General features: G+C 39.2%; 1 protein-coding gene across 1 annotated transcript in view; it reads right to left on the reverse strand.

Annotated features, from left to right (window-relative positions):
• Positions 1 to 18,368, reverse strand: part of exoc4 (exocyst complex component 4) — a 362,722-nt gene that overhangs the window by 144,193 nt on the left and 200,161 nt on the right. Inside the window, exon 10 of the mRNA XM_055653386.1 lies at positions 932 to 1,151. Coding sequence (XP_055509361.1) covers positions 932 to 1,151 — 220 coding nt within the window. The remainder of the gene's footprint in view (positions 1 to 931; positions 1,152 to 18,368) is intronic.

Here is an 18,368-nt window from a genome sequence, read left to right on the forward strand (position 1 = left end):
TTCTTCTGAACTATAAAGAACACGGGATCTGAAGAAGGGCCCCAATCCAAAACATTGTCTTGTCTATTCCCTTCACAGATGCTCCCTGATCCACTGTTCCTCCAACAATTTGGCTTTTCTTTATTCCTGCAGAGTTAAATGTTTATTATAGGGAGAGGTTGGTTAATTGAGAAGACTAGAGTACACTTTGAACGTACATCCTAATCCAAAGAACATTAGATATTCACTGTAAATGTTTCGTACCTGTAAACAGCATGTAAAATACACGTGTTCTTACGGAGACTCGTCATATCAAAGAGGATTCTCTTGAACCTCTACAGGTGCACAGTAGAGAGCATATTGACTGGCTGCATCGTGGCCTGGTTCGGCAACTTGAACGTTCAGGACCGGAAAAGACTGCAAAAGTTGTGAACACTGCCCAGTCCATCACCGGCTCAGATCTCCCCACCATTGAAGGGATTTATCAGAGTCGCTGCCTCAAAAAGGCAGCCAACATCATCAGAGACCCACACCATCCTGACCACACACTCATCACACCACTATCATCGGGAAGAAGGTACAGGAGCCTGAGAACTGTAACGTCCAGGTTCAGGAACAGCTTCTTCCCTACAGCCATCAGGTTATTAAACACTCCAACCTCATAAGCTCGGAACTACAATAGACTATTATTATTATTGCATTGCTATTGTTTGTTTTTTTGAGTATGTGTGTATGTGTATATATATATATATATATAAACATATGTGAGCATGTGTATATATAACCACTGAACTTTTTTTATTCTCTCTCATTTATCATGTTATTTATTATGAATACATATTCTGTTGTGCTGCAGCAAGTAAGAATTTCATTGTTCTATCTGGGACATGACAATAAAACACTCTTGACTTGAAGTTTTATGTGCGTCTGTCATGCAATACCAGGTTCCTACCTGAAGGAGGGGTCGTTGCACTCCCAACACTTTCATAGTATCAGCGCTGGCCAGTAGTTTCAAAGGATCCGCGACTTTGGTTGCTGCCTCAATCTCCTTGTTAACATCTAGGTGAACCTGATTTAGGAAGAAGTTCTTGATGTACATGGTGAGGAACTCTCGCAGAGGACACTGCTTACCAGAGCCTGACCACATGGCACCTTCAATCTCCTGAATGAATCTGAAAGAGAGGAAGAGAAAGTTTAGAATTCAGTGAGCATTCGAAACAGAGCAATCATGCTGGAGGAAGTATTGTAGGTACTTTCGCTTTTCACACTGTAAACATCTATGGTGAATTCAAAATTTCAGATGCAGAACTAGATGTACGCTTTAACTTCAATTTTACAGGTGCGAATGAAATTCATTGCCTCGAAATTTGGAATATTTACATTTGAAACTTTATCCTCTAAAGTAGAGCAATGATCACACTTTCTGCTACTGACAGTGTGATCAATGACCTAATATAACAGGCACAGGTCTAATTGATATTGTAACATTATTTGATCCAGAGGATAGATAGTGTCAGGCTGAGTCAAGTGTGTTGAGAGATTATAACCCTTTATAGTGGAGATGGGTCTGTGTTCAATCGTTAATGATTTTAAGGACTCCGTTACTTCTTCATCAAGCACACATTTGATTCAAAACTTCAGTCAAGCTCCTAATACTGAAGAAAGCATTGAAATGATCCTGAGAGCACGGAGTGGTGGTAAACGTGAACATCAAGCATTTTGCTTACTGACCAGGCTCACTGCAACCAGGTTTACTATAACAGTTTACGCAGAGCTAAGGATGTAACGTCATGTCTGTTTTTTTAAAATTCCAAGATTATAATGAAGAATGAAAAGAAAGAGTAGAAACAATGCCAAACAATTGAATTGAAAAGGAAGAAAATAAAGCTAACAATAAGCTTGGACTCAGTTCAATTAATTTAAGGGACTATAAATTACTAATAGCTAATAAATTATTTTAACCTTTGCATTGATGTTCAAATTGCGGTGCCACAACCAATAAGCTGTGAAGTAAGTGGTTGTAGGGTGCATACATAAAAGAGGAAAAGATAAAAAAACTTGCCTCGGCTACTCAACAAACCAATTATAGTCACATTTAATTAGGAACCGCAATACATGAGGTGACTTGGTAACTTTTGTGCAGATATCACAAGTTAGTGTGCAGTGCTAGCCCATCATAGAACCACAAATAAATGTTCTTCATCTTTAAAAAATCTCTCGTAGGCAAGTCTACGGCTGTGCTGTACAAATGAATCATCGTGCTTCCAGCCTAAATAAAAGTGGTTGAATTTTAGGAAATTTTGTTTATTTCATCTTTAATTTCAGATATTTCTCTGCCATTTGATGACATTGATGAATAGCTTTTTTTTCACTTTTCACTATTTCCTTGTTATGTGCCCTTTGGTTGAAGGGAGAGAATGCAATATGAGCAACTTATTTCCAGATTACTTTTACATGAATGAACCACCAAAATAAGTTTGGCACTGTCCATTTCCTTCTCAAACTCAACAATGCAACATCAGTATTTTACCAAGAATAATGATACCACCATGAAAGAGGAAAACCCATTACAAAAATAATTCATCTCTCGCACTGGAAAATAAATCAAATATAGAGTTGATGGCACAAGACCAGGAGTGAGTTTAATTTAAAAAACTGCATGATATAAATCTGTTCATTTATCATCGAACATCAATAATTGTGGAGTCTGGTGCATTTTTTGTAAAGATTATGAATGTATTTTTAAGCAATTCTCCACCTCTTCCCACTCTGAACCACAAACTAAACAAGGGCTATAAGTACATTAATTTTAAAATAACCCAAACTAGATCTTCTAAAAACGCAGTCTTGTGGTTTATACTATTGACTCCTAACAATGACTTCATCCCAGTATTTCCAAGTTAATAGTTGGTACGGAGCTTTTGCATTATTCAGCTTGAAATTGTGCTATCTGATGCATAATGTAGCGAGTAACTTACACTTGAATACAATATCTATGCTTTAAATTGTATTAGATATGAATAAGGTTAGGCTAAACTACATTCCCAATTACATTCCACAGTAGAGCCAAGCTCCGATCAACAGGTGCAGCACATGAATGATCTTAGTATATTCATGTATGGAAATCAGAATATAATCAAACACTTGGTGCATGTTGACCAACCTGGATCTCACTCCACACCTGGTACTACTCCTGACCCTGACTCCAGTTGCATACCGTCTCTCATTCCTGACCCTGAGTCCAGCCTTACACCTACCCCCCTATTCTACCCTGATCATAGCTGCTTACCTGCTTAGGTTCCCAGTGCTGAACACTCCCATTGTCCCAGCTTTGACTGCACACCTAGTACTATTCCAGACCTTGACTCTGGATGCACACTTGGGCTTGCTCCTAGCCCCTCTGCACTGACAATATATCTGGCCCACACATAAAGCCCCATATCTGACCCCCTGGACTTAACCTATTACGTTCAAGTCCACAGGTGCTTATCTAATGCGGTAATCTTTTATGGGGCACTTCACAGACTAAATTTTGTATAACAAAATTTGCTACATCCATTGTCTTCCTTGTTATCTAACATACTAGTTAATTTGTCAAAGAAGTCATCAATTGGTTGAACACAATTTCTCATCCATAAATTTATACTCACTCAGCTGTATGTATTCTGTTACCATTTCCTTCATTTTACTAACAAACTGTCCTGAAGTCATTTTCACCCCCAATATTTTCAGTATTTTGCTGTATTCCTCTCAGCTGGGACTTTGCCGAAATGCAAAGTCCAATAATTATATATGTAAGCAATATTATTCTATTAAATGTGATCTTGAGAGTACATGATATTTTCTGTGGTTTTCATAACACAACAATGATGACAAGATCTTTGAAAAGATCTTTGTTTTGATTGCACCTACTGTAGATTGACTACGCATGTTAACCAATCACACATAGTTAGCATCATTAACCCCACCCTGCTATAATGTTTATATTAACACTTGCTTCTGGCACTACTCAGTTCGAACAGTAGTTGGCATGTTCTGGCATCTAACCATCCTTCATGCTGTTAAAGTTTAAGTGCTGATTAAAGATGATTTGGGATCACATAGCGTGTCTGGACCTCGTCTACATGGAGGTGTATGTTTGAATCCCACTTCTGACACCATGTATGTGATCCAGCAAGAAGCACTGGCTACTCCTGAATAGCACAAACCCTGACTGATTTTGCATTTTCTATAGAGAGCACGAAGATGGAGCACTAGGACTCCAAATGTTATTTTGTGTGAGATTGGCATGAGCCAAACAGAAGAAGAATGGGAATTCCAAGTGGGATGTGTTGAATTTCCTTGACACTTTGAAAAGACGACCAGCTATGCAGTTTCAAAGCAAACTTTGCTTCAGGGGAATCCACCTTCCTTGACAAACACAATGACTTTCATCCACCCAAGAGCAGAGTAATCAATGGAGAAATTGAGGCCAGCTGTAGTGTTGCTGCCTTACAGCACCAGAGACCTGGGTTCGATCCTGATTACGGGGACTGTCCGTCTGGAGTCTGGACGTTCTCCGTGTGACCGCTTGGGTTTTCTCCAAGTGCTCCGGTTTGTTCGCACACTTCTAAGACGTACAGGTTTGTAGGTTAATTGGCTTTGGTAAAATTGTAAATTGTCCCTAGTGTGTAGGATATTGTTAATGTATGGGGTGATCGTTGGTTGGCGTGGACTCAGTGGGTCGAAGGGCCTGTTTCTGCGCTGTATCTCTAAAGTATAAAGATTAAAGTAAAGACATCTGCCCTACGTTTGTGCCTACAACATTTAAGTAGTTAGCCCTGTTAGGTTTTTTGTCAATGGCCATCCCAGGGTGTTCAACATGAAGATTTCAATGAAGGCAATGTTCAGAACCGATTGTTGCCCACGTCTTGCTACATTTCATGCACGGGATGCTTCAGCTGTTAGCAAACAATGAATGGAGCTGAATCAGCAGCAAACATTCCCATTTTAGACCAGATGATGGAGATAAGGCAGCCAAAGAAATCCACAAGTTTGCAAACAGGTGGAATTCCATTTCAGGCTTAAAAGAAGATACTCCACATGTAACTTAGTTTAAAGCCTCGAGACTCACTGGTAAAACTCCTCCTATTTTGCAAATGATGAAGAAAGGATAAATAACAAATCACTATATTTATACCCATGAACAAAGGTTCTTGTCCAGTTATGCAGAATACAAGCTTGTGCATGTGAAGTGACGTTATTTATACTTCCTCATTCAATCTTTGCTTAAATCGTTCTTCACTGTTATTAAATTGCATGAAGTGAATTAATCCATGAGAGGCAGAGGGGCCTCAACGACAAGGGTGCTACAGAAATCTTCAGACGTACTTTAAACACTCTGCTGAAATAACACCTCTCAGGTGGCATTTTATTTCCCCCTCACTCACCAACCCATCCAAGATTCTCATGAATCAGTGGCCACCTTGTTGCTTTATAAGGTAGAATGGAGACACAAATGACTAATGGGCCTGTCTCACTTACGCAACTTTTTGGGCGACTGATGGCACCCGTCATAGGTCATTGCAAGCCGCCAAAAATTTTCCACTTGTTGAAAATTCAGCGGTGACGAAAAAGACGCTATGACTGTTTGGGCGACTGAGGAGACCACTCACAACCAAACAGGCGACACCCTGGCAACATGTCGTGGGGTGAAGCCTGTATGGTCATGAGGAGCCGTCCAAAGAGTCGTACCTTCTTCTGGTCGCCGTTGGATTTTCAACATGTAGCGACCTGTAACGACCTATGATGGGTAACGGCAGTCGCAGCAAAAGTCGCGTAAGTGGGACAGGCCCATTAAGATGCTGGAATCTTGAAACTCTGGAGAAGGACCCAGCCCAAAACATTGTCCATTTACTTCCACCGATGCTGTCAGACCTGCTAAGCATCTGCATGAGTTTATGTTTTTTTTATTTGTTAGGTAGCCCTTCTTGTTATTTTACTTGAAGTCTTGTAGCACCCAATTGCTTAGTTTAGTTTATTATTGTCACGTGTATCGAAGTACAGTGAAAAGTTTTTTTGTTGTGTGCTAATGAAGACTGCATGATTACAATCAAACCGTCTAGTGTACAGATACAGGTGAAAGGAAATAACATTTAGTGCAAGATAAAGTCCAGTAAAGTCCGATTAAAGATAGTCCAAAGGTCTCCAATGAGATAGATAGTAGACCGCTCTCTAGTTGGTGATAGGATCACTCAGTTGCCCGATAACAGCTGGGAAGGGGAGAAGAGGGAATGACCGTGGTGAGACTCGTCTTTGATTATGCTGGCAGCCTTGTCGCGGCAGAGTGAAGTGTAAATAGTCAACAGGAGGGAGGTTGGTTTGCGTGATGGCCTAGGCTATGTCCACAACTCTGCAATTTCTTGCCCTCTTGGATGGAGTTGTTCCCAATCTTTCCTTTGGTGCATCCTGATAAAATGCTTTCTACAGCCATCTGTACAAGTTGGTGAGGGTTGTTGGGGACATGCCAAAGTTCCTAAGCTTTCTCAGGAAGCAAAGGAGTTGGTGTGCTTTTTTGGCCATTGGTTCAATATGACTGGTGCAGGACAAATTGCTGGTGATATTTACTCCTAACAACTTGAAACTTTTTAACTATATCTACTTAGTACTGCTTCACTTTCTGAAGTTGGTCACAATTTTCTTTGTCTTGCTGATATTGAGGGAAAGCTGATCACTTCAAGAGTGAAATGCTCAGTACAATATAATACAATTAAAACCATGACTGAGAGATGACGTTAGACAAGTGTATTGAAAGAATACAAAACTACAGCACATGGATAGAAGAAAGGTACAGGTTAATCATGAACAGGATTGAGGAGCAAGTCTAGGTTTGCCGAACACGGCTTCACAACTATCACAATCTGAGATAAGGACTAAAAACTACAGTGGCTGTTATTTCCCCATAAGTTATTTATGCATAATCTTTCACTGGAAATAATTCTAAAAGATTGGAAAAGAAAAATATTCTTTTCATTTCCTCCCTCAACAATTACACATTCTCAATTCAATTGTATCCTCTGAGACATTTGCACAAGAACCAATTCAACACCTGAAAATCTATACAAGACCACTACAGCAAATAATTATTTTCCTGAAATAATTCTGCCAACAAAATTGCAATCACAACTGTAACAATCTGCTTAATAAGCTTATCTTGGCTTTGTTATGAAGAATGAGGCGCAACATTATTGAATGTTTTAAAAATATATACATGCCAAAGCTGCTCTTTAAGCAGGATTATACAAACCAATTATTGAAGGTTCTTTTTGTTTATTGTATTCTAACATGGCAATTACAATGATTTTAATAACAGCAGGGGGTTGAGGTTGAACTTCTCAGTGAGACTGAGTTCTTGTCAACTACCTCGTTACAAAACAGGAAAAGCTTCACAATAGAATTAATGCACCAATCAATTGTAGCAACAAACCATGCAGACCAAGAAGTCCAGCTTCATTCCCCGATCTATGCTGAATGTCAGACTCTTAAACTGTGGCTTCCAAGATTATAAATTAAAGACATAAGAAAATCAGCTAAACATAATTCTACTCTTAAGACGGAGACACAAAGAACTGCAGAGGCCGAAATCTAGAGCAAAACACTAAGAGTTTTCACTGGAAATAATTCTAAAAGATTGGAAAAGCAAATAGTTTTTTTGTTTCCTTCCTCAACAATTAACCATTCTCAATTGTAATTGTGAAGCGCTGGAGGGTGCGGGTCAGGCAACATCCATGCTACTCTTGGTTATTTTACTGGCATGAGATATATTTAATAGTATTAGAACTCCCAGCCAACTCTGAAGAAGGCTTGGCAGATTCCAGTATAAATTACTAAAGGCTTATGACAGTTCAGAGAGAGCCTTACATTATTGGAAATGTTGTCAACTAGATGAGATGTTAAAGAAGACCCCATCTGTCGCTGCAAATGATCTGAGAGAATAATTTCAAGAAAGTGCAGTGAATTTATCCTTGGCACTCCTGCCAATATTTGTTCTTTAACCAGCTTTAGGTGAAATATCTGGTTACATTTATGCTGGTTTATGGAAACTTGCTGCACACAAATTGGCTGCTGTTTTTTTCTATGTTTATCTGGTAATTGCACTTCAAATGTAGCTTATCGTACAGTGAAGTGCATTGGGATGAACAGAGATAAATACTGGATACTAGGAGAAATCAAGGACTGGTTGGTAGAGACTTTTTTCAAATATTTTTGTCTTTTCTTATAAATAACAGAAGCATCCCAATATTACTAAAAAAGTGTAAAATGGATGGAGAAACTTAAAACAACTGTCATACTAATGAAGTAATGTCAGGAACATTTAAAGGCTGACAAATTTACAAGTAAGTAAGTAAGTAAGTAAGTAAGTAAGTAAGTAAGTAAGTAAGTAAGTAAGTAAGTAAGTAAGTAAGTAAGTAAGTAAGTAAGTAAGTAAGTAAGTAAGTAAGTAAGTTTTATTTATATAGCACGTTTTAAGTCAACTCGCATTGACACCAAAGTGCGTTACATAAAATAGATAATAAGTTTCCATACCATAGAAAAAGGTTAAAAAGGTTAAAAAAAAGGTTAAAAAAAAGACCTGGTGGTTAACATCCAGACTTGTTAAAGATGTAGAGATGACGGATGAATTAATAATAACCCTCTGCTATGGTCAGATCTTAGGACTGGGGAAAAAAAAACCCAATTCAAGAAGAAAATGGAGACAGTTATCAGCCAATTATAGACCCCTGATTGAACATACCTTACAGGGAAAATGCAGGAATCGATTTTTGAGGAAATTCTGGCAGAACATTAAAAAAATCATAATTATGTTATGCATGGTTTCATGAAAGGGAAATCAATTTTATTAGGGTTCTTCAAGGATGTAATGATCAAAGGGAAACTAACAGGTGTAATGTATTTGGACTTTCAAACGGTGATACCGTAACAGTCACTGGATAAAGTTAGAGCTTGCAATGTATGGATTAAATATTAGTGTGGGGAAAAGACGGGCAAAATAACACCAGGAGAGGCATTGGAACATTTTCACGTTGGCAAACTGTAATTAGTAGGGTACCAAAGGGCTCAATGGTGGGGAAACAATACATCTTTTCAACATGGACAATGATACCGAGGTGGATCTGACCAAACTAGTTGACACCAAATAGGTAGGAGGAAAAGCAAATGAGGAGTGGGGGACAAAAGGTCTGCAAAAAAAAACTACGTTGAAAGGTTAAATAGTCAGGCAAACATTTGTTAGATGGCATACAATGGAAAGGCAAGGTTTATTCAGCAGCTAATTAGTACGACGGGTGAAATGTTAGCCTTTATTTTACACTAATCCTATTTTATCTTCTTCACATTCCCATCAACTCCCCCCAGATTCTACCACCCACTAACTTACGCACAGTTGGGAGAATGTACAGTAACTAATTAACCTACCTACCCACAATTATCCAAGCCAGATGCTGCTGTTATACCTGGACAAGATCAGTAAATACTTCACTTTCAGTGACTATTCGTCTCCTGTACATATAGAATACTACTGAAGGTTACTACAGACTGAAATTAGTAGCAATCCCCTCTAATATTGTCAAAACAATCCATATGGGGATATTTTTTCCCAGGGCGTTAAATATGATATAATTTACATCTGGAATTCATAAACCCATCTTTATCTACAAGTAGACAAAAATGCCGGAGAAACTCAGCGGGTGCGACAGCATCTATGGAGTGAAGGAAATAGGCAACGTTTCGTCCCGAAACGTTGCCTATTTCCTTCGCTCCATAGATGCTGCCGCACCCGCTGAGTTTCTCCAGCATTTTTGTCCACCTTCGATTTTTCAGCATCTGCGGTTCCTTCTTGAACATTTTATCTACAAGTAGTACATTGCTTGCAGTTAAGTCAATGTACCCACAACAGCTTGAGGATAGCAACGAGCTTGTTGTAGCATTGCAATTTCTCTGCAGTGCCGTGTAAAACAGGAAAATACTTTACCATAGCATCACAGCATCATCTCTGGCAGAAGGGTGTAAATTCAGTGTGCCTCATTTGTACGGCCATTCAACGTTATAAATGTAAACTTAGGAATTTATAATAAAGGACTGGTGGAGAAAAGGATGACAAAACTGTACCCGAGGTTTTGTTCCCAGGATGTGCACACGTAAAAGACTTAAGTATGTTTGAATACATCCTTATCTATTGCTATGTTTACAGCATATATTTTAATTTCAATCAAAACATTGCACCACGTAAGAGATTTTGTAACATGTAAATCTGTATTTAATTTACCTTAAAGTGATGCTGCGTAATATTAACATACCAAACTGCAATCACCCGTTGAACCCTATACAAGGTACAATAATATTGCATTCATTCATTTTCTGATTATTCAGGAATGCTGATGGATTGGCATCTGGCTCACTAGGTACTGATTCCTGAACTTCTTTTACCTTGTTTTTGATCTCTTTTCTTATTTCATTTTTTCTGATTTCTGTTCTTTATTGCAGAACTAAACTCGACTCACAATAAAAACATATAAACAAAACAAATACTGGGAAAAAGCTCAATAAATTCTTAGTGTCTATACATTTGCTTGAATCATGCTGAATTGTGTCAGCACTTGTCTTTGCACAAAACAGCCTTGCCACCCATGTGACCCTCATGGGGCAATATCCCTTCCCTTATTTGAAGGGTGTCCTCCATTGGAGTTAGCCCTCAATGTCTAGCAAGGAGGACCCTATCCCGTGGCCCTCTTCTACAGAAACTTCGGGTTGGCTGCCCCAAGCTTCCCTCAGCACATGCATCCGCAGTCTGGGCTGTGCTAGTCAGTACCATTCCCTTACGGACATCTCGCTGAACCAACAAGATTCAGCCAGAGCAAAGTGCATCCTTCATGGAATTGATGGTTTTCCAGCAGTACTTGATATCTGTCTCCGAATGCAAGTCTGAGAACAGCCCGTACAACAGAGAATCCTCTTTTTGTCTGCTCCCTTGAAACTTACCAGGGTCCCGTCTCCACACTCGCTAAAAGCTTACTGGGTTCTGTCTCCTGCAGCCCCTTAAAACTTACCGGGTCCCATTTCCCATGCTCCGCAAACTTTCCTGGATCGCTGGGAAATTTATTACACTACTAAGTATCATCTAAAAAAAATTAGAAGAATGTTAAGAGTATTAATTGGAATAACATCCAATATTCCGGAAAATCTGCTACTCTGGTGTCACCAAACCTCCAAGCAGGTTGGATGGACATAAAACCAGGGTTAAAAATGTTGACTGTTGGAGATGCCGATAGTCAAAGAACACCTGAAGTCTGAAGAAGGGTCTCAACCCAAAACATCACCCATTCCTTCTCTCCAGAGATGCTGCCTGTCCTGCTGAGTTACACCAGCTTTTTGTTTCTATCTTAGGCTAATTATCACATGTGCATTGCAATTTTGATGATGGGCTATTCCCAGAACAACATTACTTTGTGATGTCTGAAGAAGGGTCTCGACCCGAAACGTCGCCTATTCCTTCGTTCCACAGATGCTGCCTCACCCGCTGAGTTTCTCCAGCATTTTTATCTACCTTATACTTTGTGATGAGGTGCTTTCCTTGAATGGGATGGCAATGCAAGCTGGACCATCTGTAGATGATGATGCAATAATTCCTAAACTTTATTCACCTAAGAAAGTTGACCCCCACCTCATGAAATTAGGAGTAAACAAGGGATCTAAAGGAGGCACTGCATAAAAAGACAGCAATTATCATCGGATGCTTTTGCTTTTTGCTTCACAATGGCCTTTATTAAAATATGCCAATGTGTACTTTAACTGCATGGTGCATTTTTTCTATTACAAATCTCAAATTGTGGAGTACAGAGGCAAATAAATAAATGATGGTTCTTTGTCCCAAACATTATGGAGGGCACTGTATGAAATTTATTGGCATGTTAATTTAAGCTGTATACTCTGGCATGTTTACATTGTAGATCACCTTATTGTTTCAGCACAAATGAAACTAGAAGAAAAATTGAAGTGAACTAGTCATCTGGAAACTCCACTAAATGAATTAGGTCTTCTCCATTCCCTGTGACCCTCCAGATCATCAATAACATAAAATCTACTTTCTTGTATTTTGTGTTAAAATGGTCAACAATACAAGATACAAACATTAACATTTGAGAATACCGACCATTTGTAACCCAGGACATGGAATAAAAAAAATTCTTGCTTCTCAATTACAAAACATCAGATTTATGAACCTACCCAGAATCTGACAAGAAACTCAATAGGTTAATGCTGATCACATCATCTATGGGATTGGATTACTTCTTGAGATATGCTCAGAGAGCTTCAGTAATGTTATGTGGCACTGCAGTGGCAATGTATTAACTTTGTCAAAATTAAATTAAAAAAATGGGTAGGACTTGCAGCAGTAACGGTTCCTTGAAAGGACCAATTGTATCATCAAGTTAGTGACAGAGGCATTTAACATGGAAGCACGGCCTTCGGCCCATCTTGTCCAAACTACCACAGCCAAGCTAGCCCTATTTGCCCATGCCTGGGCCACATCCCTCTAAACCTTTCCCATCCACGTGCCTGTCCAAATACCTTTCTCATGTTGTGATTCATAACAACATAATACAATAAATTAATAACAGTAATATTAGGCAACCATAATGGTGCAAAACCAAAGTCCAACCAAGAACAAAGATCATTGTTACTGATGTGAGTGTGTAGTGTTAAAGAGCCTGACGGTTGCTGAGAAGAAGTTGTTCTTGAATCTGATGCTCATGTACCTTCTTCCCAATGGCAGTAGTGAAATGTGAGTGTGACCTGAATGGCACCGTCTTTGATGATATTGGCTGCCCTTTTGAGGCAGCGCCTCCCATCGATCCCTTCAATGGTGGGGAGGTCGGTCCCTGTGATAGACTGGGCAATGTCTATTATCCTCTGTAATCTCCTTTGTTCCTGGGTATTCGATTTGATGAGCCAAGCCGTGATGCAACTGGCCATTATGTTGTCTCCCATGCACCTGTCCCAATGACTCCATCGATTCACGTAATGGATTGAGAAACCTTCAGCTGGAGGGCTGAGTCTGGAGAGCTGGGACTGAATCATGTCTCTGTGAAATACAGTATTTAACATTCCCTCAAGTCGATTAGATAATATTGCCCTTAAATTCTTAATCTTGTTTTCAAGGGACAATAAATTGGCCAATGGGATGCTGGGGTGGGATCAAAATCACCCGCTTCATTCTCACTTGCAGGCTGTCCTGACGACTGCATTTCCAGATACAAGAGGCTTCAGGTTCTACACTCACTGTTTATGTAGGCTGCAGGGTTGGAGACTTTCCTGTTATCGGGAACTCCATGGTGTCAATGCTCCTAAATGGACGAGCAGCCTGCCAGTTAGGCCATTGATTTGTTTTATTTCACTTAACTTAAATAGTTCAAAATGGCTATATTTAATTATGACCTTTTCTGCGGCTTGCAAAATATTTCCCAATCTGTTGCCATTTTGGTCTGTTAACCTGTCTCAACATCTGGTAGCTAGTTCCATATACGCACCACCCTCTAATTGAAGAAATTACCACTCAGGTTTCCATTAAATCTTTCTTGTCTTGTCTTAAACCTATACCCTCTGGTTCTCGATTTCCCTATCCTTGAAAAAGACTCTGTTCATTCAACCTATCTATTCCTATCAGGATTTTATATACTTCTGGAAGATGGTTCCTCAATCTGTGCTGAAATAAAGTCCGATACAGATTCTTTTGATGCCATCTGCAAACTAACTTGTACATTCTCATCTAACTTGTACAGGGCCCTGGTGAGACTGCACCAGGAGTATTGTGTGCAGTTTTGGTCTCTTAATTTGAGGAAGAACATTATTGTTATTGATGGAGTGCAGCGTAGGCTCACCAGGTTAATTCTCGGGATGGCGGGACTGACATATAATGAAAGAATGGGTCGACTGGGCTTGTATTCACTGGAATTTAGAAGGATGAGAGGATATCTTATAGAAACATATACAATTCTTAAAGGATTGGACAGGCTTGATGCAGGAAAAATGTTCCCGATGTTGGGGGAGTCCAGAACTAGGGGTCACAGTTTAAGAATAAGGGGTAGGCCATTTAGGCCTGAGATGAGGAAAAACGTCTTCACCCAGAGAGTAGTGAATCTGCGGAATTCTCTGCCACAGAAGGTTGTTGAGGCCAATTCACTGGATATTTTCAAGAATTAGTTAGATTTAGCTCTTGGGGCTAAAGGAATCAAGGGATATGGAGAAAAAACAGGAATGAGGAACTGATTTTAGATGATCAGCCATGATCATATTGAATGGAAGTGCAGACTCAAAGGGCTGAATGGCATATTCATGCACCTATTGTTCTATGTTTCTAACCACATCATTGATATCGATGACAAACAGCAGTGGGATTAGCCCCGATCCCAGAGTCACACCACTAGTCTGAAAAACAACTTTCCACCGCCACCTCTATTTGTCAGGTTGTTTCTCGTGGTAGGAAGGAAAAAAAATAATTCTCCAGAATGAACTGTACTTTGACACAAAAAACACATGTGGCATATTTAGTGGCTGGTATGGATTATTTGTGATGCTGGGTCTCATCTCATGTAATAGTAGAATGCATTAGCTCTGACAGGGTTAGTTTTCTATTCTCAGAACTTTACCTTAACCGTCAGCTGCTGCCAGTGTGCAAGGCTCCGATTAGACTGGGGAAAAAAAATGAACTGGCACATTTCTTGGAAGTTCCTCAGCACTTGGTAACGTACCAAGGAATTGATAGATGATGCTAATGCAATTTGCATTCGTTGGCCAGAAAGTTAAAAAAAAAAGTGATAAATAAATATGAAACAATCCCCTGGGCAACTCTGGTTAATGAGCTCCTCCAGCTATGAGCAAACACAATTTCTCAATTAATGGAAAGTGGAGTGTGTAGGAAGAATGTTCCCAACTGTGCTACAAATTGCCAGTTACAGCAACGTGTCTTAATTGGGCTTTTCTCCCCTTTCTTGTTTTGCCATGGGTTTTCTTTGCCATACTACACCCTGCAGTAGAATATTATAAAAAATAGGAGCAACCACATTTTACTTGGATCCTGTTTAGTTGTAATCTTTTTATTATTGATTTCTAACTAATAATAATAATGAGTACCTGTACGATTTTAAAATAACAATGGAAATTTATTTTTTGTTTCCTTAATTTCAAAATTGAATGCTCAACAAACCCATTTTGTGGAGTTTTTCCCTTCTGTTCAAATCTTCTTGTCTCTCCATGAAACACTCTAAAATCTTTGGTGGTTGTTATGTGGTGAAGTGTGGTCAATGTTAGTATACACATACTTGTACATGTACAGAGCAAGCCTTACAGCATGTGTTCAAATTAACCCGTGTTCTGTGCTGGAGGTAAATCACCTTTGGTCCTTAATTTCAATTGATGAGGTGGTATGAATTGCATTTTCTTATGGCAAGTACGCAGGACAAATGAAGTCATTGCACACTGCTCTGCTAAAACTTATAAATGGAAAGCCACAGTAAATCTAAGCAAGTAAGTGTTTAAGAGGGAACTGCAGATGCTGGGGAATCGAAGGTTACACAAAAAAGCTGGAGAAACTCAGCGGGTGCAGCAGCATCTATGGAGCGAAGGAAATAGGCAACGTTTCGGTCTGAAGAAGGGTTTCGGCCCGAAACGTTGCCTATTTCCTTCGCTCCATAGATGCTGCTGCACCCGCTGAGTTTCTCCAGCTTTTTTGTGTAACCTAAGCAAGTAAGTGGTTCTGCAGTTGTTTGTGCTAAACCTAAGGTTCCTTCCATCTGCTCTCTCTCTATCTAGCAACAATTCCTTTCTCTTCCATACACTCACCAATCTTCTCCTGACATCCAGCTACCACTGGAGAACTCTTGGAATGAATTTGTGCAGCCACTTGCCCAACCAAGGTGCAACATTTTTAACGGGTTTTATGATTAGAATCATAAACTACATTTGTTCCTAACTCACAAAAAAACACAATTTGTATCCATCACATTTACTATTCCCGAGGATCAAGTCACAAAAGATTTGAGTACAAAACAGCAGCATTCAAATTGCTTCAAAACACAATGAAAGCAGGAGTAAATACAACTGCCAATGCTTTGGACAAAGAGTTTAAGGAAAGCATTTCAAAATGCTTTTTAGAGAAATATCATTGTAAATGTATTTTATGATTAGAATATTTCTAAACTTGACTCACAATAGAACAACATTCATATCCATCCCATCTACTATTCCTGTTATTTTAAAGATTTCTGCAGTTCACTTAAAATTTATTTGAAATATTGTTTAGATGGATTTTCAATTTCAGCAAACTGCTAAAATATTAAATGAGATTTCAGAAAATTGCCTCAAAGGATCTTGGGGACATTTTGAAGAGGTATATACAACATTTTAGGTAGACAAAAATGCTGGAGGTACTCAGCGGGTGAGGCAGTATCTATGGAGAGAAGGAATAGGCAACGTTTCGGGTCGAAACCCTTCTTCAGACTTTTGGATGGTCCTATGGACATGCAGGAAATGGAGGGATATAAGTTATGTACAGGTGGATAAGTGAAGGGTTTGGCATCATGTTCAGCACAGATATTGTGGGCTGAAGGGCCTGGTCATATGCTGTACTGTTCTCTGTTCTATAATTGCCTGACTTTAAAGTACACAAAACTGTCCCTTTTCTGTTTTTTTGCTCCTAATTGTAATGAACTAGTTATTTTTCTTTCCGTTTCTTTACCAACAGGAATTACACTAGTATCACTGACTTTTGCACTGCATTGACAATGAAATACCTGCCAGGAATTTTCAGAAGTTTATGTTTCACCAAGTTGGATAATTAACAATGTGCTGAAACAACGGAATTATTTTTTTTTTCAGCTAAAATCATAAAGCAATAGTAAACATCACAAATTAGCTGCAGAGATATGCGCGCTGGATGTGGAATGGGACAACACTTGATATTAGATGTAATATTTTGTTTTAATGATAGCATTTAAAAGCACAGCAAACACATACTTAATTGGGTTAATATTATGAAGTGCAGCAATTAGAAGAGGCATTTTTGGGACATGTTGAAAGACAAATATTAACACATTTTTTCTTCAATTACACCTAGATTTAATGAATATAAACATTGGAATTGTTGGAAAACCAGTATCCGATAGAGTACTCCTTATGCTGTTTGTTTTCAAACTAGTATCAGGTCAGCCAGTAATTATCCAACTGTGGATAGAGTATTGGTTAGACACAAAGGGATGTTCCAATGTATTTTTAATCCAACTAAAGGTCAATGATGGCTTAGACCCATAAAAATTACTATTAAACATCAAAAGATCAGACATGTTGCACAATCATAGACTAATTCAGGGATGCAGTCATTTAAAAAAAAATCTGTTCTGTCGGACTAAAGATATTTGTGCAGCTCCCATTCATTCACATTTGTTTTCATTTACATTAACATTCTAGTTCCAGTATTCAGCAGGATGAGTTATTTTCAATTGCAACTTTCACTACACCTGTACAGTGTTTTCCAGGTCCAGTTCAGCTACATACTTAAGAAACAAAGGAATTACTCAAAGTGAAGGTATCATTTTCATTTGAAATTGAATAGAAATTAAATGGTCTAAAGAGTAATGTGGCCCAATTCCCCTTCAGAGGCCAGTGTCTTGATTTCACAACATTTATGCAATACCCTTCAGATGGAAATATAGCTTCTTCTCCATTTCCACGATTCCTGGACCAATCACTTGTTTCATGTCCCATTCCTGGAGGTGCTGCCATGTAATCTTATTCTTAACTCTACCACATTCAGTTATTCCATTATTGCGCTTTAATATTTTGTTGCACAACTTCGATTTTGCACTGCAATCTTGTCCCATTCTGCTATTTTGCACTAATCGTTGTATTTATTGTTGCATTTGGCATACCAGTATGCATATCATTTATACTGCGGGCTTCGTGTAAACGAGGAACTTCATTGCACTTTGTCCCTCCCCTCACCTCCCTTCCAGTTTTCTCCCTCACTGCAATCAGTCTGAAAAAAGTCCCCGACACGAAGCATCGCCTGTCCATGTTCTCCAGATATGCTGCCGGACCCCTGAGTTACTTCAGCAGGTGAGGCAGCATCACTGGAGAACAAAACTTTGTATATTTTTTTGTAAACCAGCATCTGCAGTTCCTGGGGACTGCATTTCATTTCACCCTGCTGCATCTGGCAATAAAACTATCAGAGGATAAACGATCAGAGGAATGAAATGAGTTAAAATCTCTAAACCTATTTGCATGGGCCGTGGAACCAGGGGGACTGGAGGGGGGCTGCATTCCCCCCCCCCCCCCCCCACTTTTTTGGCTAGACA

The sequence above is a fragment of the Leucoraja erinacea genome, chromosome 22, assembly GCF_028641065.1.
Source record: "Leucoraja erinacea ecotype New England chromosome 22, Leri_hhj_1, whole genome shotgun sequence".
Classification (NCBI taxonomy): domain Eukaryota; kingdom Metazoa; phylum Chordata; class Chondrichthyes; order Rajiformes; family Rajidae; genus Leucoraja; species Leucoraja erinaceus.